This window comes from Triticum urartu, chromosome 3, assembly GCF_003073215.2.
Source record: "Triticum urartu cultivar G1812 chromosome 3, Tu2.1, whole genome shotgun sequence".
Taxonomy (NCBI): domain Eukaryota; kingdom Viridiplantae; phylum Streptophyta; class Magnoliopsida; order Poales; family Poaceae; genus Triticum; species Triticum urartu.
The window spans coordinates 74,215,228-74,239,711 of record NC_053024.1 but is presented as its reverse complement, the minus strand read 5'-3'; the positions used below and the strand labels follow the sequence as shown (position 1 = coordinate 74,239,711).

Below are 24,484 nucleotides of genomic sequence, written 5' to 3'. Positions count from 1 at the left end.
AGCACATTCGTCATGAGATGATCCTTGGTGGAGAGCTTGGAAGCAATCTTGGCGGCACGACGCTCTAATTCCTCCTCGGTGGTGAGTTGAGGAGCGGTTACTTGATCATCTTGAGCGCCGTCATGAACTTGTTATTGATCTTGAACTTGCTCGGGGGAGAGAACTTGACCTTGGGCATCACTTGATGTGTCAACACCGTCTTGAGTGTGATCTTGCCCTTGGTCTTGTTCATGAGGTTGAGGGCCTTCACTTTGTTCTTCGGAAGCGTGTGGGCCTTGGGTTGGTGATGGCTCCACTTGAGTGGAGCATTTTCCTTCTCCTTCGGCCACAAGGGATTCCTCAATGGGTAGGATGAAACCAACACCCATTCTTCTTATGGCTTGAGGAGGAATTTCATCACCTACATCACAAGTGCCACTTTGCTCCACATGGGAGCCGTTATTCTCATCAAACTCCACATTACACGTCTCCTCAATAAGTCCCGTGGATTTATTGAGGACACGGTAAGCATGAGAGTTTGTAGCATAACCAACAAATATGCCCTCATAAGCTCTAGCCTCAAATTTAGACAACCGAACACCTTTCTTGAGAATGAAACACTTACACCCGAATACCCGGAAGTACTTGAGGTTGGGCTTGTTACCGGTGAGTATCTCATATGGAGTCTTGTTCAAGCCCTTGCGGAGGTAGAGCCGATTGGATGCATGACACGCGATGTTGATGGCTTCGGCCCAAAAGTTGTACGGAGACTTGAACTCCGCCATCATGGTCCTTGCCGCATCCATCAACGTCTGGTTCTTCCTCTTCGCAACACCGTTTTGTTGAGGGGTGTATGGTGCGGAATATTGATGCTTGATTCCCTCATCACTAAGAAATTCATCCAAGGTGTAGTTCTTGAACTCGGTGCCGTTGTCACTTCTTATTGTCAAGATCTTTGCATTGTGTTGACGTTGTGCTTCATTTGCAAAGTCAATGACGGTTTGTTGGGTCTCGCTCTTCCTCTTGAAGAAATACACCCACGTGTACCTTGAGTAGTCATCCACAATCACCAAGCAATACTTCCTACCTCCAAGACTATTGAAGGATGGGGGCCCAAAAAGATCCATGTGAAGGAGCTCCAAGGGCCTCTTTGAATAAATGATAGTCGTGGGAGGGTGAGCCTTCTCATGTAGCTTTCCTTCGATACAGGCACTGCAAGCACGATCTTTAACAAAACTAACATTCATTAGTCCACGGACGTGGTCCCCCTTGAGGAGACTTTGCAAAGATCTCATATTGACATGGGCTAAACGGCGATGCCAAATCCATCCCACATCAACTTTAGCCATTAGGCATGTCGCGGTCTTAGTGGGTCGCTCCGAAAAGTTAATCACATATAGACCGTTCTCGACATGCCCAACAAAAGCTACTTTAAGAGTCTTGCTCCACAAGAGGGCCACGGTATCGATATCAAAGAAAGTGGCAAAGCCCATGATTGCAAGTTGACGAACGAAAAGTAAATTGTATGCAAGGGACTCAACAAGCATGACCTTCTCGATCGTGAGATCATGAGAGATGACCACCTTGCCAAGTCCCAATACCTTAGAGGATGAGGCGTCACCCCACTCGACATTGGTGGGCATAGATGGAACTTTGTGCACGTCCACCACCAAGTCCTTTCTTCCGGTCATATGATTTGTAGCTCCGCTATCGAGCAACCATGATCCACCACCGGAAGCAAACACCTACAAGAGATCAATGCTTGGTTTTAGGTACCCATTTTGTAATGGGTCCTTTGATGTTAGTAACAAGGGTCTTAGGAACCTAAATAGACCATTCAATGTACTCATGAAGAGAACCAACAAATTTGGCATAAACATGCCCATCACTAGCACGGCATAGCACATAAGAAGGATTAAAATCGCCGGCTTTGTTGGGAGGGGTGACATTTCCCTTCTTGACATTGTTCTTCTTCTTCTCCTCTGGGGCACTCTCTCCCTCCCTCACAAAGGTTTGCATGAGGGGAGGAGGTCGTTTGGTCTTGTCATTCTTCTTCTTGTTCTTGGAGTTGGGCACGTACCCAACCCCTTCCTTGGCCACACCTCCCTTTTGGTTGATCAAGAGATCGTTGAGGTTCTTCTTGCCTTGTATGCAAGTCGCAAGACCTCTCTCAAGTTGCTCCTTCAACTTAGCATTTTCCTCAACAAGATGTATACGCTCACAACACGGGTTAGTAGCATTTGCATTATCAATTAAAACCATATGAGGAAAAGTTGCTTTCTCCTTAGTTAGCTTCACTTGGAGTTGATCATGAGACTCCTTGAGACTAGCATGAATACCCTTCAAGGCCTTGTGGGCCTTGTCAAGTATATCAAACTCCTCTTTGAGTCTAGCAAGATCAACCCCGAGTTTGGCCTTCTCGGAATTTAGCACACGAGAAACAATGAGGGCATGATCATAATCTTTCTTTAACTTAGCATGATCAACGTTGTGTGACTCCTCAAGAGCCAAACGAAGACCACACTCTTCCTCAAGAGCATTGGAAAGATCCGAAATCTCGTCGGCATAGTCACGACTATGCCCTTCCATCTTAGAGATGGTGTCTTCGTGAGCCTCGATCATGTCATTGGCCTCACCAAGTTGTTCCAAGAGAGCAACAAAGTGCTTCTTGGATTTTCCCTTGAGTTTGCCCATAAAGGCCTCAAACTCGTTAGCCTCCACATTAGCTTCCTCAAGTTCATTAATGCTATCCATTGGGGAAGGATGATTAATGATGGTAGTTTTGATGTTGGAGGTTACCTTGTTGGTGGCTTTAGCCATGAGGCACTTGGCGGTGATGCTCTCGTTGGGTGAGTCAAAGAGAGACACCCGTGACATTGTTGCAATGGCAACGGAGGCCATGGCAACCGACTCATCATCTTCATCATCGTCATCATCCTCATTATACTCTTCTTGCACAACCAAAGCCTTGGGAGGAGTCTTCTTGGTGAAGTTGTTCTTGTTGGGGAACGACTTGGCCTTGTCCTTTCGGATGAGTTTTCCACCATTGTCTTCCCTCTTCTCATACGGGCATTCCGCAATGAAATGACTCACGTTGCCGCAATTGTAGCAAGTCCTTACACGTTGCTTGCCCCTTGTGCCACTCGAGTTGTTTTTGCTAAAGTTTGGCCTCGAGTTTTTCTTGCTCCAAAATTGCCTTGAAGCAAGTGCCATGTGTTCATGATATGCATACTTCGTATCTTCGGGGTTGCTCTCCTCTTCTTCCTCTTCTTATTCTTCCATGGTGAGCTTGGCCTTCAATGCAAGATTAGGCTTCTTTGCCCATTGAGAACGGAGCACCGCATTGTCGGCGCTCTTGTCCAAAATGTTCATGGCTACAAACTCATCCAACACTTCGCTTGAGGTCAAAGTGTGGAAGTCCGGTCTTTGACGAATGACGGAGGACATGGCCTTGTGGTAGGGCATCATTGCCTTGAGGAATTTGCGCTTGATCCAATTGTCATCCTTGTCCTTGCTCCCGTGATCTCGTAGTGAGACTGCGAGTTTGGTTACTCTCCGATAAAGCTCACGAGGTTCTTCATCTTCCTTCATTGCAAACTCATGGCCTCATCTTGTACCACTTCATAGTTGGAGCGTTGAATGCTTGCGCTTCCCCGGTAGAGAGACACGACACAATGCTATGCATCTTTGGCCAAGGCGAAGGGATGAAGATGAGGTAGGTCTTCGGGTGGAATTGCATCTTGAATGATGAAGAGAGCATTCTCATTGAATTGATTGTCCGCGGCTTCTCGAGGAGTGAAGTTGCTTGGATCATGTGGATAGAAACCTTCTTCGATGATTCTCCAAAGCTTAGTGTTCACATGATTTAAATGACGTTTAAAGCGGTAAACCCAAGAATCAAAGTCCTCATTTTTCACAATCTTAGGGGGAGGACCGGCATGATTCAAATGAGTGAAAGGAACCGGTCCACCATAAACAAGTGGTGGTTCCACATGGGCAAAGATGCGGGTGCCATTCTTGCCACTAGAAGAAGGAGCCTTTTCACTACTAGCTTCCCCCTTGTCGGGGATAGCATTCGTCACCTTGTTGGCGGGATCACCCACTTTCAACGGTGCGGTGGATAGTTTAAGCCCCTCAAGAAATTTAATAAACATGCTTTCAACTTCGGTCGTCATGGAGGTTTTCAATGTCTCCAAGGCCACATTGAACTCCTCACGAGAGACCGAAGTTCCCCCATCTCCCGTAGACGAGATCGGATTCACACCGGAGTGTTCCTCCACACCGTCTACGGTATCAACCATACTCTTTGGACGGTAAAGTCCTTAATAAAGAGACGAGGCTCTGATACCAATTGAAAGGATCGATATGGTTGACTAGAGGGGGGTGAATAGGCAACTACCAATTTTTAGCTTTTCTTTACCAAATTAAACTTTGCATCAAAGTAGGTTGTCTAGATGTGCAACTAGGTGAGCAACCTATATGATGCAATAACAACAAGCATACAAGCAAGCAAGGGAAGAAACACTAAAGAGCTTGCACAAGTAAAGGTAAGGTATAACCAAGAGTGGATCCGGTGAAGACGAGGATGTGTTACCGAAGTTCCTTCCTTTTGAGGGGAAGTAAGTCTCCGTTGGAGCGGTGTGGAGGCACAATGCTCCCCAAGAAGCCACTAGGGCCACCGTATTCTCCTCATGCCCTCACACAATGCGAGATGCCATGATTCCACTATTGGTGCCCTTGAAGGCGGCGACCGAACCTTTACAAACAAGGTTGGGGCAATCTCCACAACTTAATCGGAGGCTCCCAACAAGACCACGAAGCTTCACCACAATGGAATATGGTTCTGAGGTGACCTCAACCGTCTAGGGTGCTCAAACACCCAAGAGTAACAAGATCCGCTAGGGATGAGTGGGGGAATCGAAAATCCCTTGGTGGAAGTGTAGATCGGGGCCTTCTCAACCACTCCCGAGCCAATCAACAAGTTTGATTGGCTAGAGAGATAGATCGGGCGAAAATGGAGCTTGGAGTATTTAATGGAGCTTGAGCAATAAATGGAGCTTGGGGGAGGAAGAGGTGGGTGAGAAGGAAGAAGGGGACTCCCTTTTATAGTGGGGGCAACAATCCCGTTGCCCCCCACCAACCAGCCCTGCACAGGGCGGTACTACCGCTGAGAGGGGGCGGTACTACCGCCGGGACAACGGTACTGCCGCGCCAGCCAGCGGTACTGCCGCGCTGAGGAGACCAGTAGGGAACAGACCCAAATGCGGTACTACCGTGGTGGTAGGGAGGTACTACCGCTCCTGGAACGGTACTACCGCCACTACAACCGTGACTAGTGCCGCAAAACCCGACACGAGAAAAAGACCTCTCAAATCGAGGCAGTAGGAGCCAGACTGCCCAGCGGTACTACGGCAGTGGGGTCAAGGGCGGTAGTACCGCTGTGGAGCGGTACTACCGCTTGTGACCCTTCGGCCGTAGTACCGCAGGCAGTGCGGTACTACCACTGGGGCGAGAGAGAGAGAGAGAGAGAGAACAAATCTCTCAAAGATGCTGAGGACAAGGCGGAGGTGCCAGGCCCCCAGCGGTACTACTGCTGTGGAGCCACGGGCGGTACTACCGCTGCGGAGTGGTACTGCCGCTTGTGGCTCCTCAGCGGTACTACCGCTGGGTGCGCGGTAGTACCGCTTTGACCCAGACAGGACAAGGAAGAGAGAGGAGAGATCTCTTCAATGGAAAGGAAATGCTCGGAGGGTGAGAAGCTGATGTGTACGTGATGATTCCACCCATGCAAAACCCCAGCGGACCCCCTCTTGATAGTACGGTGCCCTCTACGCAACTAGTACACCGAGAAAGAAACGAAAGAGCTACACCGTCTTGTAATACACTCCAAGGGGAAGAAGGCGTCTCGTGTCAGGGGAGAATCTGTGAATTATTCAAAGCACAAGATTAGTCCGCAAATATGTTGTCATCAATCACCAAAACTACCTTGAGAGAGATATGCCGTAACACGTCTTTTGTGTTAGCTCCTGGACCCTGGACGGGGCCATTAAGGACAGTATAACTACACCTAATCCCTGCCCTCCCAGCGATTTGGGTTTTCGGCCGTCCATTTTATTGATTTGAGAGTTCCTAGCCGTTAGATTTAATGTGAAAAGCAATCTGTTTCGCAGTGTGGCTAATCTGGCCCAGCTGTCCTGTGGGGTGCTGCTCCACAGGCCGAAACGAACGCTTCTGGTGCATTGGGCCTTCGGCCAGCCGGCAGCCCGTTTGAAGGAGGTAGGCCTACGAGCGACCGGTCCATCCACTCCCGAATCCAGTCCTATTTATCCACTCGCCCAATCCCGATCCGATCGAGCCTGAGGGAACGAGACCGCCGGTCGACCCCAGCGATCGGAGGAGAGGAGCAGTCGATGCGGCCAATTCCATCCATTGAAGACGGGGCGAGGGATGGGATCGAGACCGCATCAATTCTAGTCCGATTTATACACTCGCCCAATCCCGATCGATCCTTCCCAGCGATCGGAGAGGAGCAGCCGGTTCCACCCATTGAAGACGGGGTGAGGGATGGAATGAGTAAAATGCATCACAAGTCCTAAAACTATCATAGGTGTGTCAGTTTAGTCCTATAACTTTCAAACTGCACTTTTGGGTCCTAAAACTATCGGAAGTGTGTCGGTTTAGTCCTATAACTTCGAAACTGCACTTTTGGGTCCTAAAACTATTAGAGGTGTGTCATTTTAGTCCCATAACTTCAAAATTGCAGTTTTGGGTCTCAAAACTATGTATGTTTGTTCATCTGAGGTCCTAATCTTGCATGGCCACCATCCATGGTGCATTTTTTCAAATGAGCCCTTTGTATGTGTTTATGTCCCCCAAAGTGGTACATACGCTTCCACGTTGCAGTGTGTCCTGCAACCCGCATGCCCACCACCTACATGGCCATGAGCTGCACGGTAGCCTCCCTGGGAGGTTTGGCGTGACCGTCGTGGAGACCCCGAGCTAGTCGGCATGAAGGACGACATCCCTCTCCCTCGGCGAGGCCGCCGGGGAGATCCCGAGCCAATTGGGATGGAGTACGCCATCCCACCTCTCTCTCTCTCTCTCTCTCTCTCTCTCTCTGTTTGATGATATCATCGTTGCCCCAACACCCATGCCGTAGAGTTGGCCGTGCAGGTTGTTGTTTGGGCACGAGCATGGACATAGGTGGTGAGCTGTCGGGCGACACAGAGGAGTGCGTAGAAACTGCAAAGCTGGCGCAGAGGTCGTCGAGAGTGACACAACCCTAGTAGTAGCCATAGGTGGGTACCAATTGGATGTTGTGCGACGTGTCGTTCTGCTACTGTTGGGGGAGGGGCTGAGATGACCGGTCTACTCTCCTCGCTGGAGCTCAAACCATCATTCCACTGATGGCCTCTGTACCGTCGCCTCTGAGCATTCTATGCGTGGGAGAAGACGAGCGCGTGAGAATGAGGCGAGACAACGCTCTAGTTTTTTTGTTGCATATTTACCTTTCATAACTTAACCTGGTGGGCCCATTGGGTCGGGTCAACGTGGCTACAATCCAAGCATTTCCAAGTGACTCGTTGGTGGGTCAATGCTAACCATGCAAGCTTAGGACGTAAGAGAAACAAACTTACATAGTTTTGGGACCCACAACTGCTGTTTCAAAGTTATAGGACTAAACTGACACACCTTCGATAGTTTAGGGCCCAAAAGTGCAGTTTCGAAGTTATAGGACTAAACTGACACACCTCTGATAGTTTTAGGACCCAAAAATGCAGTTTCAAAGTTATAGGACTAAACTGATACACCTCCGATAGTTTTAGGACTTATGATGCATTTTACTCGGATGGAATCGAGTCTATCCGGTCGATCCCAGCGACAAAGGAGCGGAATCCGGGTCGGGGCAATCCAATCCAGCGCGTGCCAGATTCAGGATGCATCGCCTGTTTGAAACCGCTCTTCTCTCCTTCAAGCTAGCAATCATGGCCCTCCTCTACTGGAAACTGCTCTGCCCTCCTTGAAGCTCACAATCATGGGGTATTATTCATTCATGGCTAGTAAAGTCACAAACCTTTCTTATGCCCGGTGGTACTATATAATGTTTCCCTCCCTGGCTATGCACCCTACTCCAGCATCTACATTCGAGCTGTGGCACGCCAGGATGGCGGTGGCGGCCCGCGCCTCAGGCTCGCCCACGAAGCGTGACACGAAGGCCTCCTCGCCTCCTCTCCCTTCCTCGCCTCCCCACGGGGCGGCGGCGACGGCGGCAAGGACGGCGTGCTGCGCTCGTCCCCTCCGCTCCACCAGAGGTACCCACGACCTGTCCCCGTCCGCGCCTCCATCACGCTCGAGGACCCCCGGTCGCCATCGGCCCTGGCCTCCTACCGGATCCCGCTCGCCGTCCTCACCTGCCTCCTCCTCGGCACGCTCGTGTCCGCCCCTTCCGCCTGGTCGCACCTCGCGAGTCCTTGTCCCATCGATCTACGTTGCATCTCGTCGGGATCCGTCATGCTTACTGAAATTCGTGGTTTTATTGGACCATAAAACGAGCCTTACCTGTGCGGCAAAGATGGGATTCGGCTCCAGTGCCCCGGGGTAATGTGATGTTGAGCTCAGCGTGCATATAGGGGAATCTTTGTGTGGAAATCAGTTTTAACGTTCGTTTGATTGGCTTGGCTTGGTGTTGTCACCATTCAGGTAAGCAACTCTCTATGGAGAATCCACATCTTGGAAGCCATGTGCCGAGCGCCGCAGCGATGAGATCTCAGGCAAGTTCTGACATTGATCCCTCCGTAGAAACACGATGAAAGATGTTTCATAAATGTGACTATCTTCTCAGTGTATCTTTTTTCCTGTTGTGTCTTCATGTATCTTGAATTCCTGATACTACTGCAAAGCCAATATGTTGCCAGGGTAGTTGAATTTTTTTTCTTAAGACCATAAGTAAATTGAACAGTTGACCTTCTAGACATATTATATTCTACATTTCTTCTTTAATGGCTGCACCTTTTACAATGAACCTTTAAACCAAAGCCGGATACAGAAGCAATCAAAACTGGCCGATGATATCATTTTTCTTTAACAGAAGGGACCTCTAAAGCTGCTGATAGCAAGAGGACGGGCCTCCTGAATCAGCTGATGGTGCATCACATTATCTCGGAGATGCGTACATATCTCCAACATTTTCAGGGTTTTGATCTGAGTTAGACGTGACGAGAAGCAAATTTTGCTGCTCATACATGTGCTAAAGAGCTCTAGGTTTACAGTCAGACTTTGTTTCTCCCTTTGTAATCCCTGAATTTCTGATTGACATTCTGCAATCAGATGTGATCCGTCAAGATGAATAAAATGAAGAGGGCAGTTCCCAAAAAAGAAAAAAAAATGATGGTGCATCGCAGTTGTAAGAGTTCTCCCAGGTAATAGTGATACTCTTGCATGTCTGTGCATGTGTTTTTGGGTTACCTGGGCTATTGGTAAGTTTGGACGTTATTTAATTCGTGCAAGTGTAGCGACACCATTTTCCATGCTAGTTTGTTTTGGTAAGCCTTTTTAATGTATATAAATGGAATTGCTGGTCTGCCACTTCCTTACATATATCTTTCAGCCTGGTTGCTCTTTAACAAAACAAGCAAACAAAAATGGACAACATGATTACAACATATCCCCGCTGCTGCTTGTATGGTAGTATTTAGTATATCATTATTTGGTATTGCAACTAATTTAATCCTTGTTAGGTGTTGTCCGACGAATGTGTGCCCTCCACAAGAAATAGCCAGGTGCATTAGGCTGACATAATTCTTTTTTGTTTCCAAACATGGTGGCTCTTCGGTAGAGGCATTTGAAGATTTCATTTATGCACCATGAAAGCAATCTATTTCTTATTGCCTAGTATCTCATTATTTGTACCGATTAGTTGTATTTACTATATAAATTGTTGTGTATACTATTATACCAAGTCAATTTATATGTGACCTTGCTTTTACCGAGTGTATGTATATATATAAAAGATTTTCTTGGACTACCAACTAATGTATGGTTATGGTACTAAAAAAACTAATGTATGGTTACATTTAAGCAAGTTCAATTATTTCATATGGCCATATATTTATCAAAATTTCTACCATTTCATTGTATAAATAGATGGGCACAGCAACGCGCGTCATCAATGATCTAGTTTAACTTGATTATCTGGAACATAAGACCCAACGTAGGCTCGCTTATTGAGTCAAGCAGGGTTCGGAAAGAAGATCATACATGAACTACTGCATTTTAATTCTCTTATAATAAGAAACCTAGTGAAAAATCCTTTCAGCTGCATTTTCTGTTCACAAGGTTCGTACACATTTTGAGATATATTTGGACTTACAATTGTACCAATATATAAGCTGGGCGGCATAGAAGTTTAGTCAAACTGACTTTATTTAGTCAAATTGACGGTCAAAGTTCACCAAAAAATGCGTACGGTCTTTGTAGCACTATTTTTGAACTGGCTGCGTTCAGCAAAATTGATGCTCATTTCAGGCTTCATCCTTTCTCTAATTAATTTCCTCCGAGTCCTTTAATGATTAGGAATAAAAAATATGAAGTGCCCTGGCGGCAAACCCACGGATATAAATATCAAAACTATGCAACGCAAAAAATACCAATAGCAGACAAGCTCCACAATGTCCTGAAGCACAACGGGAATGCACAAAGTAGCACAGCAGGGCGCCATGTTCTCCTGCAACCAGAAGACCTACCAACCTACCCAACCTAGCAAACTGGCAAAAAGATCTATATAGCCCTTCTATTTCATGAAACTAGGTATTGTGTTATCCAGTCAGGTGCCTCGCTGACCACTTCGAGTACAAAAAGGAAATTACAAAGCCGGAGCAATGATTATTAACAAAGAATTTCTTAGTGTTTACATTATTGTACACACACCATCCTACGGAGATGCCGTGGCTTCTGCACAGTTCAAGATCGTAACCTCAAAGCTGAAGGCATCAAGATGAAGGCAAAAAAAAAGGGCATCATGCTCGTCTCGCCTCGAGAAAAAGCGCGGGCATCAATCGAAAGATTGAAACTGATGCAAAAAAAAGAGTGGTGGCAGCTGGGGCACCACACAAAATAATCCATCTAGTACCTTCCTAGCTATCTCAAGCATGCCTACGCTCCTGCATTGTATAATACACAAAATATTATTGGAGGAATGACCCAACACTGAAAAAAATGTTAGCATCAAAATTCCGAAGGAGTAGCTAGAATGAATAGTATAGCCACACACGAGGATGGCATACAGTCACAAATGGCATATATATCAGATAAAGGTTTCCCTAATACTGTTTCTAGTACTGGTACTGTTGAATAATTGCTGGGCTCATGTGATCATTTATGTTCCAGGCTGCTGTTCTGATAATAATTTCAAAGGCAAGTGCTTCATAGGAACAAAGGCATTGATTGTACTCCCTCCGTCCCATAATATAAGATCGTTTTGCAAGCTTATCTTGCGAAACGATATTATATTATGGGACGGGGGAGCAGTAAATTAAGACAAATCGCAAATATAAGAAGCATATTAAACATTACTCCCTCCATTCCCAAAAGTAAGGCGTATGTTGCTTCGTTACAACGTTATATAACATGAAATTTGTGTCACTTGATTCGTATTTGGAAGTACTTTGTTATGATAGTGATTTTGTATCACATAAATCAAATATTAAAAGAGTAATTGTTGGTCAAAGTCTTGTCTTAACAAAACGAAATATGCCTTATTCATCAGAACGGAGGGAGTAGATAATATTGAGAATCAGCCAAATACATACTTGTCTGTATGGACCCTTTGCCTAATCCTCTGCCAGAATCAGCTTGTGCCAAATGAGGTGCAATGAGGGCATCCAATTTGACAACCCAGAGTGCAACTGCAGACGTCGTTTGTGGCATCGTTTGAAAGTATACAGTAATGTCATCCACATATGAACTAAAGCTTACTGCTGATGAGCGTTGGTACAACCAATCCTCATCAATTGCCCCAACAAAATCAACAAGAACCTGCAGGGAAGAAACATGGCAAAACAAAAGACAGTGCATACTGTATAAATTACCTGAAACTGAATGAATGTTCTGATATTACAATGTAAACAGGAAAAAGATACTGACCTGCAAAAGCTCTGGTAATGATGATGTCCGTCGCAGCCGCTTAACCCACAGGTTGTGTGAAGACTTCATCCACAAACCAGTGAAAGCTGCCGTAGGCATGCGTGCCTACATCAGCACACACAAAATGAGGACAAAATATGATTAAGAAGCTGCTATGAAATACATATGCTATTTGTGATCAAACAAGTGAATGGCGATCCAATACAGCAACATAACTCAACTTTGAGTCACCATGTATCATAGTTTCTTAACGAAGTAGATCCCAGACACTAAACTCTGCGTAGAACAACCATTTTCTAGTACTCACCTCAATAGCATGAATGGCTGCTTTAAGTGCCTGTAGCTGCGAAGGAAGAACTTTATGATTTGGCACATCGTACAAATCCTCAGGCTCCCTGCATGTTGCCACATGTATAGCATATCTTTCTTCAAGATCAAAACCAACCTCAAAAGTAGAGTGGCATATTCTGCAATGTTTTTCATCTCTCCAATACAGATCATGACAATTTTCACAATGAACGAGTGATTCTTTAAATGATCTCTTGCCACACTTAACAGCAGTAAGGGAAGAATAGAAAGAAGTCCAGATCCATTTATCTAACGCTTGCAACCTTTCCCACTTCAACATCTTCTCATCACTTCTCCTCCCAACTCCAATTCCTATTGCAGATGATGCATTTTGAAGATTACCAGCTAGATATGTTGGAACAGAAGCACTGTCAATGTCTGATAGGGGTGAAGCTCCATCTCCACTACTTGGCTTGGGTGAATATCTGTTTCCACTGCTTGTCTCGGAACGAGAAGAATCAGATGATGCTGTGAGCGCAACTACACACCCATCTTCCAAGTGTTTTTTCATGCCTTCAAAAAGACATGATTGCCTCTTTTTCATTGATGCAAGAAGATGAGCTTCCCTGGTGCCTCTGATGTCTAGGACAGACAACAGCGACAGTAAATCCTGCAATGCAAACAAAAAAAGAGCCGGTAACTTTATTTGTGGAAGTTTAACCTCAAGTGATTAAATAAGAGGCAAATTTAGATGCTACGCAAATTAAGCAGGTGGGCAACCTGTGGTGAATCTATCACTTCCCAGTGACCATCTTCTGAGGACTCAAAGTAAACCCTACGGTGCCCTGGATCATCTGCTCTACAAGGGCCAAGGAAGAGCCAGTAATTGTTATATCTGCGATCTGATCCTAAGAGAACAATTTGTGGCTGATGTGCAAATCCTGTGGGTGATTCGTTAGCTCCAGAGTCGGCAATGTAATCCTGACTCCTCAGGCTTCCTGACTGTCCTTGCATGGAAGAATCAAAACTGTGCGAGCTTCCTGGTCTATTTAAGTACTCGTCACTAGATTGATAAATGGTTCTTGTACACTTCTTTATCTTCCCACCTGAGGCATGCGACTGTGCTCTCTGTATGTTAGACAGGACACTTTGTGGTTCCTATGAAAGGTAGAAAACAATAATATAAGATTCTGCAGCTTTCCAACAGGGCATACAAATAGAGAATAGAACATTTGTATGAAGGCTGAGCTTTAATTTGGAACGTGAACACAACAAAATTATCCAAGATTAAGTTTCCCAACAACTGAGAATGGCACTGGCTATTGTATGTATTTTCACTTCGAATACTTCAAATGAGTTATACGGTAACCTAAGGCAGGCACTATCCACTTAACATATCCTAATGAAAGTAGTATCTACTTAAAATGTCCATTTCTCCTAATTCTGCCTAAGCCGTAAGGAGACACAATCATAGTGTAGTTAGGAACTTAGGATAATCAATTATAAGTGCGATCATTTATGTTAGTTGTGGAGAACTGAATAAAGCACATCAACAAAAGAAGAAAATTCAGTGGAGGTAAATTTGCATAAATGGTTCATGGGTGGATGATTTAAAAGAAAAAACTGAAATAATGCCATAATCTTCTAAAGAATGAGACCTTGCTCTCTTATCTCATCTGATCACTTCTAAGAACATCCAAACTATTTATGTAGTTACATTACCAAGACAGAGCACTATAGTCAGCCAGAAAACGTCATACAGGGCAACATTAACAATAATGAAAAAAGAATAATGATCCTTTTAAGTCCTGGATGGTCATTTTGCAAGTTCAGTACTCCCTCCGATCCACATAATAAGCGTCGCAGTTTTGAACTAAGGTTGAACTAACCTCAGCTCAAAACTGCTACACTTATTTTGGGTCGGAGGGAGTAAGGTTTAAGCAATGATGCCTTGAACAAAGATGAGATGTTGCAATTGAAATATACCAGAAAAGAGTGAAGGTTACCTCAAGCCTTGGAACAGAACCAGCACCAGAAACAACATCTATCAAAGCAACCAAGCAATCCAGCTTCTCATCGATGCTTAGGTCTGAGTACTCGCCTTCCATCAACCCCAGTAGCCATCGTTCTCCGGAATAACTTTCATCAATTTCACTGCATTTATTCATATTTTTATGTACGTTTTTCTGTCTCCACCTGATAATTCTACTTTCATGCTCAGGATAACTCTCTTGTGGACCATCAGATTCATCACCACTGCTGCTAGCATCCCCATCATCATCAACAGTTCCAGAATCCTCGGTATCTGATCTAGAATCTTCTTTTCCTTTAATCCGAGGATCAACACGGAGACGATATGCAGAAGGCGCAATCTTCTCAAACAATGTGATGTCACTAGAGAGAGTGGAGAAAATAAGCTGCTCTACTTCTGATGCGCCAGAGAGATTAAGACCAATAATCTGAAGAGAACAATCAAGTAAATGCCACGGAGATACTCAACCAAAAGTATATACAGAAGGCCAGCTATCATCAATATGAACAGTTTATTTCTGATACTACCTGTGGTGATTTGGCAAGTTCAGCAACCTTTAACCCACCGCTTCCTTTCTTAGACAATAGTGCAAACAATTCACCTTTCAGTGTACGAGGACGTAACCCATACTTAACCATTTGATTTTTCTCCTATAATTGAATAGAAGGATATACGTTACTTTGAAACATAATATAAGTACTTGTAGGGGGAATCTATTGCTACAGCATATATACAAATATTGGTAGCTGTAACCAGAAAGGCATGCACACCCACATACAAGTATTAGATCTAGAATAGTGAGGTGTCTCATTAAGTACCTTGTTAAAGAAATTCCGATTCAGCATATGATGATCTGAACCAAAACCTGAAGCAACCAGAACCTGGCGTAGTATTTCAACCCAAGTAAGAGAATTCAGGGATTTGATCCAAAAATTCACATCGAATTCTTGTTCTCTAACCTGAAAGAGAAACATAGAGGCAAACCATTTAGCTATTTCATTTTTCAGATAAGTTCTTCAAACAGGAAGCAGGTATGCAGGATGACAGTTCTCTTATCCATCCATTCAAGACATTCACCCTAATGAAGCAGCATCAAGTAGTCTGAACTCTATCTAGTTACCTCCCGTCGAATCTATAAGAAAAGAAAGCAAGACAATTACTTGCTCAGTGAAACTCGGACTCTGGTCCGCATTCTATGGGTAGTACTCCCTCCGTTTTTATTTACTCTGCATATTAGATTTGACTGAAGTCAAACTTCATAAAGTTTGACCAAGTTTACAGAAAACAATATAAACATTTACCATAACAAATCTAGATGATGTGAAAGTACATTCAATAATGAATCTAATGGTATTGATTTGTCATTGTATATGTTAATACTTTTGTTTATAAACTTTGTCAAAGTTTACAAAGCTTGACTTTGACCAAAGCTAATACATGGACTAAGTAAAAACGGAGTATGACAAGACGAACACCTCAACTGAAACAGAAGTTTGGTGCTGCAATTGACAAAGTCATGGAACTAAATAAATGTAAATATGAGAAGAATAGCATAGTCAGTTTCTTCACAGAAAGTAGTATGATTTATCAGACCATATAGAAAGATAAGGATCATGTTGATGTCACACTTATTGGCTATTGCACGATCACTGTTACTCAATGTAATGAATTACGATGAACACAAGTCAGTAGCCACGTGCTACTAGAAAACAAAGCCGATCCATCCTACGCTGTCATTCATTAAACCCTGTAGGACCATATTGTTCTTCAAGGAAATCATTAACTTGATATCCAGAGTAGACTGGAACAGGAGCATAACAAAAAAAAAGTGCATGGTAATGGAACCGCTCGACAAATTGCTCAACTCCAGCACTAGTCTAAGACCATATACTTTGACTTCTGAATGCAGCATTATATTCGAACTATAAACTTAACACAATGTGCAACAAACTCGCCAATACTTCTGCTAACATAAATAAATATACCCAACAAGGTACAATCAGACTGACAAAAACTAATAAAATGAACCTACTACTAGGTTCTCCACTCATTCAAAATTCAGCTGTGAACTGTCTGACAATGCTGAAATGACGCCATAGCACAATAGCTCTAGAATAAGCACAATGTAATTCTATCTTTGAAATGAACTAAAGTGTACAGCACATTTCAAAACTCACAAAGTTCAGAAAGCTTGAGAATCTGCTATCTTTAGACGATCTTGGTACAAACACACTGCCGCTGCCCCTTTCTGTGTTTAACATAAGTAGCTTGAGAAGACTGACATGTACTTTCCCCAACAACAAGGAGTCCTGGAGGTCACATTTGCACAGTAAGAAAACAATACAGAAAATTATACCAATTTCAGGGAGATTTAACAAAAATTTCACCTTGTCATGGAATGCTTGTGCAAACTCATCAAACGTAAAGGGATGAACATCCATACTACCAAAATGTGTGTAGACAAACCGGACAACCTGCCAAGAATATTTTCGAATTAACAGATGCTGGCCACAGTTTCAACATGAAAACTGGTTGAGGAAAGGTGGGCGCACTAAAATCTACGAGCACGGCAGTAACACAAACAATAAGTGAAGGAAGAAAGAATTTTTCAGTTAACCATGTACATATGGGCTATTGAGATTTTTAACAACATGCTTAGGCCATTAATGTTCCAAACAAAATAACCAAATATATTATAGGAGACATGTCTAATATTCCTGCTGTCCAGATGCAACTAAATCCGGTAAACTACTGGTTGGATTCATGAACAAAATTGGTACCAGTATGAAAAGATTATTGAAGCCAGTCTTGTTCCACTACCAGCACAAGACATGTATGATCATTCACTATACAGTAAATTCCATAAGTTAATAGAATATAGAAGTTGGACAGACTGATCATGAGCTTTTTTTCATTTCATCTAAGGTAAATTCCATTAATGATGATAATACTACTCATGTATTCTCAAAGTAATGTGTTGCATTTAACCTGGAAGAGCTTTTTCACCATTTCAGGTGATGACTCCCAAGGTTTTGTGGGAAATGGCTGTTTCATCCTGACACTTGTTGGAGGAAACCTGGCAAGTAAATCTGCAAGAGAAGCACTAATGCTTAAGTAAATTGGCTTATATTGGAAAAAAATGAGAACAAAGAGGTAGAAGATGATATTGCAAACCTTTACAAAGGGGGCAGCCATGTCTCCCAGTTGAAGAAATATGAGCTGAACATCTTAACGGATTAGGACCTGCTTGTAGCTCACTGAGCTCAAGCTCCTCATCATCAACTAAAGTAGCATGTTCAGTTCGTAGTTCTGAGGATTCTGATTCATCAACTGAAAGATGGCACTCCACTAGAGGATGCTCCTTCAAATCAGTAACTCTGCCACATGTCACCTAAAATAGCGAGAAATCACCATTAGTGTACTACACAAAAGGCAGATTAAGTTTCATTTAACCAGATTAAAAAGGTCAAATTGCAACAGCAAAAAATGCTTTCCTTCTAAATGACCGCCAGTTAATAACTTTACAGGTCTAGATTCGCATTCTAGAGGACTAAAAGTTAGCTCATTATCTCCATATGTGGATTTCTCCAAGTAATAAAGCTTACCTTTCTTTTACTCGGTGCAGGTCTACTCTTTTTGTTTACTTTCTTCCGTGGCAAAGTTTGTTTCTGCACATAAGGTTAAAAGGAGGAAATTCTGAGTTGCTAATTCAGAATATACAACTACTAAAGTTTCAAATAACATAGGCTGTATCAGACCAAATTAAATAAGCAACTTTACTTGGGCAAGCTTTCCACCAAAATCTTCGAATGGTCTCAATGACCTCAAGCAACCACTTTCATCAATGAAACTGGAGCAATCTTGAATTTCTGCAGTTTGGGAATACATTGCATGCCACACTGTCATTAAACCTTTGCCCTTTCCATGCTTCCTCACAGGATCATTGTTCTCAAATGGCAAAGTGGATCTCTGAGCAGTAGGCGACATGATCTGCAGATGAACATTTTTTTAGAAAGGTGGGCACCTGACGTTACAGGTCTCAATATAACAAATGGAAACAAATTAACATGGATTACAATTACAAAAAGGCACAATAAGCACAAAAGGTCAGTTTAGCTAACAGCATCTTCATCTCAGGCACTAAAATAATTTGTCAATCAGCAACTGACAAAATAACACAAGAATTTTAAGAAACAAATACGGTGGATCTCTAATCTTACATCTAACCGAATAAAAATGAACATTAGAGTGCCTTCAGAAAGATTGTTACGGCAAATAGCTGAATAAAAGTGATACTAAGGCAGGGACTGTAAATCTTTTATACCAATTCAAATGTGGGGGGCATCGCCCACAAAATACATGGGATTTAGTGTTGTATATCCTGGCCCAAAAGTTTCCAGAATCCATTGTTCTAATTACAAAAAAGAGGCCTGATAATAAAATAAAGATAATGCTGGATCAGAACCAGCAGTTCAGCAAAGAAGATGACAGTAGCTCATGATTGTACACTACAAAGTATGGATACGGCAGAAACTGCCGAAATGCCGTCCTAGTACAGGGGGATACGGGGACCCGCGCGGATACACCGGGATACACGTATCCTGCAGTATCCCATCTTTTCCAAATTAAAAAGGGGGAAAGAAATCGGATACATCAGATACGGTGTGGACACGGTGGGGACTCGGGATCCAGCTCGCAACCGCAGCCTAGGCTGGAGGCTGCTGCTGCCTGGACTCGCCTCTCTTGGTCGCCGGCTCGACGCCGCTGTTTCCCCCAAGCCCAGCTCTTCCCCAGACGAAGAACATCCGTCCAGCAGAGAGGAAGATAGCAAGGCGTTCAACGACAAGGAAGAAGGACTGGGCGGGGAGAAAGATGGGGACTACAACCAGCAGCGAGGAAGAAGATATAAGCGGCGGCTCAGTCTTTTCTTCTGCTCTCTGCAGCTCTCAGGCGGCTGGAGGAAACAAGAAGAGAACGGCTAGAGGAGCTGACTAGTCTAGGGTTTCAGGAACTGGACCATATATGGGCTCTGAGTGGAGAGCTACATGGGCCTGAGTGGAGGGTTCGTATGGACTATGGGCTGCCCCAAAGTCTTTTATCAATAGAAATGAGGCAACATATATCCAGTAATTCCTTGACAAAAAACATATATCCAGTACAAAATCTCTGATCTAAAAATTATCATTAAATTTTTATTACATGCTATTTTTTCTGTATATTTATATACCCTGCCGTATCCCCGAATGGTTGTTTTTTGAAAAATGCCGTATCCCGTGTCCATGTATGCGTATCCCCGTCTTTCCGTCCCCGTGTCCGTGCTTTTTAGATTGTACACACATGATGGCACCAAATGGTATGGCAACAACCAGTAAACAATAATTAACACGGAAAAAAAAAGTATGTGCTAGAAGCGACAATGAAAATGTGTACTTAGCCTGAATAGTGAGTTAGTGACTATGCTTTCCTAAAAGGCTCTGGTACAGAAAACCAAAAATTATGCTTGACCATACTGACTATCAGCACCAGTCGTCATTAGCCACACACAGTGAGACGAGGCACGGCACCAACAGGAAACAAAAGCTGTGCTAGAAATGAAAATGAAAACACTTGAGCAGCCTAAGCAATACCTTTCTCTTCTTCAAAACGCTTTGATCCTGGTAGGAATGATGTCCTGTGGTATCTGCAACTATTAAAAACAGCATCAATCAATTCAACATGATATTGTGAGGGTATTAACCACATCTACAGAATGCAATTCGAACATGAAGTATGCAAAATATGTTAGCAGCATTAGTGTTGGAAAGGATCAAATGGGGATTGAAGGTGCTTTCAGATCCTGCTAATTCTACTTTCCTTGTTTACCCAGAAGTCTAGTTTAGTGCCATTACAAAGCAACCACAACTTGAAGCACAAATGAATAGGACGAACACAATCAAGCACAAGATGCTCGATACAATCTCCGTATTACAAATGAGTGAAGCCCAACGAAAAGGTTGGGACTTCCATAGCATGCTAACTCGTTAACACAATTAGTATTGTTTTGAGATGGACACAAGAATGAGGGAATGCATGGCCGAAAGAGAAGGATGAAACTTACATGGCATGGTAAATAAACAATTACAGTAAATGGCAGTGTTTTGAGATGGAACATAAGAAGTGTTACACCTACCAAACAAAAAATGAGACAATTACCAGAGTTGTTAATAGAACTGTGTGGTTGATTAAGCTTAATTAGGTCTTTTGCATGGTTTAACCTATTGGGACACATAGATAGAAAGATATGTCTATGATGATAAATGACTTTCTCAGTAAACTTTAGTGCTACTAGAGACAGACCCCTGACATGGACATGTGCCCTTTCAGGAAGGGGATCGAAATCACCCCCAAGAGATGGACCATCCTTGCGGAAGACTTTCCTCAGAATATAATCCTTCGGAAACAGGACTTGTGATCGAAGTGTGTGTTTCTCTCCTACAAGGCTCATACTCCTACCAAGAGTAATGTCATCCTCGGGCTGCAAACCCGCAATACCTTGCATTGGAGATTGGCTTGAATTGGAAGACCTGCTGCTGCTACATCTAGGCCAATTTGATCTTGCACTAGCTTGTGTTTCCACATGAACCTCTGCAGCTTCCATGTGTCTCCTCTCTTTCCGCCTCCGCTCTTTGAACCATATTCTGACCTGGTTGTAAGTCAAACCAACAGATGCCGCATACTCTGTCAGATCCTCCGGCTTCGGATATTGTACCTCTGGATCGAGAAATTTTTAGCCACAGCACAAAAAGTTGAACAACAAAAAATAAGACATGACAGCAGGAAAGGAGCTTGAAACACTAGCACATGCCTACCAGAATAAAAGCTCTCCAACATCTGGATTTGCAGGGGAGATTTCTTTGTCCCTGCATTATCACTCTTGGCTAGAAATCCTTTGGCCATCATCTGGAGAAAACCATAATCAGGTCTCAGCTCACAAAGCAGGCGAGTGACAGTAAACACCCTGTTACAAAACACTAAAAGGCCAGGGAAATGGTAGCTTCACGAATCTCAATTTGTGTTCAAGAGCTTAAATGCTGAGAACAGTCACAACACAACTGGGCAGCAAGTAAGCACAAAATTACATACTGGACCTGGTGCAGCTAGAGCAGACGCTTGCTACAAAATTAGGACTCAAGCGGCAAATTTCTACAAGCAACGACTGAATCGGCCAGTATCGCAGGCCTGGTCAGGAGGCCCTCCTAGCTTAATTATCCATCGAGTTAATGCCGCCTACTCCTGACAAGAGAAATTCGAGCCCAGGTTCTAGTTGCTAGGGGGATTTCCTTGCTAGGAGGGAGGGGGGGGGGGGGGGGGGGGGGGGGGGGGGGGGGGGGGGGGCGGATTTAGAGCCAGAAATTGCGGAGGCCGGTGAGTTGGGTTTAACTCAATCAGTGGATGGAAACGAGCTCATACCTCAAACCCCAATTGCCAGAGCCCGCGGACGGGGCGGAGGCAGCGAAGTCCCGACGAGGAGGCACGGGGACGGCGATGGAGGCGACGCGCATGAGAGGCGGGGGGCGGGCGACGGCACGGCGGCGGGCGTGCGCCACGGGCGGCGAGGGGAGGCGGTGTCCTGCTGGGTGGCCGGCGGGCGCGGGGTTCTAGGCGGCGGCCATGGATGAGGAGGCGGCGAGGTGTGTTGCTGGGGGGGTGGGAGGTGGGCGCGGGGATGGGGGTGGGGTTCAGCGGCGGTGATCCGGCTCCGGGGTGGGGGCGCGGGGAATGGAGGCGGCGGGAGGGAGAGGGGAGCGACGCCCAAAACCCTTACCGACGAGTGGGCCGCCGTTTTTCCTTAAACCCTTGGTGAAGGGGAATGGTCGAATGGATTAGTTAGGAGAAATATCTGCGGTGTGCTCTTCTTCCACGTCGGCCCCTGGAGGTTGTCTGGTTCTCCAAATAGCCCTCCCCTCAACAACTTTGTAGGGTTCACTTCATTCCTCCTTTCTCGAGAAGGAGATTCTTTTTTCTTTTGAAAGGAGATTGGCACGGTGGTTTGCTTTATACACTAAACTTACAAGGCAGTTCTAAAACATTTTTTTACAAACACAATGTAGATGAAGACGCTCACATACACTCATTTCTACAAGCACACGCATGTACATCACATCCTATCGTTTACGAGCACCTTGGAGTAGGAGTGTTTTCTGATTCCGCCGGCGTGTGGTGAGAGCCTAAAAACTTTTCTTGTAACTAATTCCTCCTTCTATAAAACATAGGTACACTCTTGGCATATCCTCGAAAAAAAAGTCACCAAAGAAGTCTCGCCATTTGAAATGCTAGTAGACAGTAAAAGCCTGGCCACCAAAATTACCCACCATAGGATGGCGCGAATTACACTAGAGCGAGTATTAGTGAGGCTTTCCCCTTCCCCTCATCAACAACATGTAATCACTACAGCATCACCGCCATATAAAACGAGTGAAGGGGCAATGAATACACAAATGTTGAACTGACTCACCCTAATCACACAAGCAACATTTATTGCTTTGTGTCTAATTATGCTTAGTCAGGTTATCCTTCAAGGTAAATCCCTTACAAAGATGTCGCACAAACATCTTCATTTCTTATTGATATTTTAGTTTTCAAATAACATTGTTGGTTGAGTTGGGTTAGAATGTACTCCCTCTGGTCCTTTTTAGTTCGCATATAAGATTTAACTGAAGTCAAGCCTCATAAAGTTTGACCAACTTTATAGAAAAAAGTACCAACATTCATAATCTGAAATCAATATCAATAGATGTGTCATGACTTAAAGTTTCATATTGTATAACTTTAGCATGGCAGATGTTGATATTTTTTCATATAAATACGGTCAAACTTTGTGAAGTTTGACTTTAGAGAATTCTAATATGCAGAGTAAAAAGGACCGGAGGGAGTATGGATCTTTTGGTTTCCAAATAAACCTTGCCGGTTAGAGTTGGACTATAAGGTGATTTTGTGTCAGGACTTGGGAGAAATATTTCATGTTTTTTTCTTGTGCACTAGTCCCTCTAGCTTGGTTTTTTTTAATAACCCTATGTTCAACACGTTTACAGTTTACCCAGGGCATGCAATTAAGAAAAAACAACACCCCCGCAAGATTTGCAATCTACATATACAAGCACGAGCCCGTGAAGGTTAGCGTACAAGTATACCAAAAAGTCAACCTAATGCACTTTTGTTCATTCATATAATACTGGCTTCAAAATGACTTGTATGCGGGATTCAAGGGATGCCCGCTTTCATCCTTATATGTATGTGCTAGTATGTCTACATGAAACAGTGCATGATCACCATCCATACATGGCTCTGCTTATAGAAAAATATATGCATATTAGGTCACACTCATCCATACATGGATTTACTTTCATTGCAATGCAAGTTAACCACTTGTTCGTTTCCAAGGTTGGCATATTCATCAACAGGTGAACACTAAGTGCAATAGAGCATTATAGGTGGCATTGGACTGGATTGCCATCCACCCTTCTTGACACGGGTTGCTGCAAACAGGTAAGAAAAATGTGTGTTCAGAATTTCAACTTACTCAAATAAAAACAAGCAATGGTTGAAAAATATGGAGCATTCAAATGCAAGAACACATTAGCAAGTGGATACTAAAATTGTGATACAAACATTTTTCTTGTGCCAAAAAACACCAAACTGCATCGCTAAGAGATACAAAGGTGCACACGCACTAGAGAGCGTTAAAAAATACATGAAGAAGTGGAGTCATATCATGATCAGTACCTCAAACGGGTAATTAGAATTACAAGGAATAGCTTGTTCAGCTATCATCGAATTCAACATCCCTGAGGTAAGAAGAAAGCAAAAAAATCCTTCAAGCTCAGAATGATATCAGGGAGCTCTTTAAGGCATTTTAGAACTCCTGGTTCAAACTTTAAACTCCCGGGCACCGACGGTGTAGTTGGAGAGGAACTGGATAATTGTAAAGGGAAGCTCAACATGAAGAAGGAAGGTAAAACATATCGTGCTCATGGCTCTGAAGATCCTCTCTTTTATCCCTTCCTT

At 43.9% G+C, this 24,484-nt stretch overlaps 1 protein-coding gene across 1 annotated transcript; it reads right to left on the bottom strand.

Annotated features, from left to right (window-relative positions):
* Positions 1-10,743: 10,743 nt before the first annotated feature.
* Positions 10,744-22,209, bottom strand: LOC125542954 (homeobox-DDT domain protein RLT3-like). Its single transcript, XM_048706182.1, has 18 exons — positions 21,890-22,209; positions 21,289-21,379; positions 20,972-21,190; positions 20,068-20,120; positions 18,221-18,430; positions 18,046-18,108; positions 17,615-17,831; positions 17,429-17,529; positions 16,828-16,914; positions 16,618-16,749; positions 15,259-15,399; positions 14,968-15,090; positions 14,415-14,867; positions 13,189-13,566; positions 12,428-13,078; positions 12,121-12,225; positions 11,787-12,012; positions 10,744-11,138 (listed from the first exon to the last, which is right to left on the bottom strand). The coding sequence occupies exons 2-18, from the start codon at positions 21,377-21,379 to the stop codon at positions 11,131-11,133; spliced, it is 3,258 nt and encodes a 1,085-aa protein (XP_048562139.1). The 5' UTR covers positions 21,890-22,209; the 3' UTR covers positions 10,744-11,130.
* Positions 22,210-24,484: the final 2,275 nt, after the last annotated feature.

Excerpts from the sequence above, each read along its gene's own strand:
- LOC125542954 (XM_048706182.1), bottom strand. The coding sequence starts at position 21,379 with ATGATGGCCAAAGGATTTCTAGCCAAGAGTGATAATGCAGGGACAAAG. Across the intron at positions 21,191-21,288 it reads GTTGGAGAGCTTTTATTCTG|AGGTACAATATCCGAAGCCG; the intron begins GTAGGCATGTGC and ends TTCTCGATCCAG. Across the intron at positions 13,567-14,414 it reads GTTCTGTTCCAAGGCTTGAG|GAACCACAAAGTGTCCTGTC; the intron begins GTAACCTTCACT and ends TACCTTTCATAG.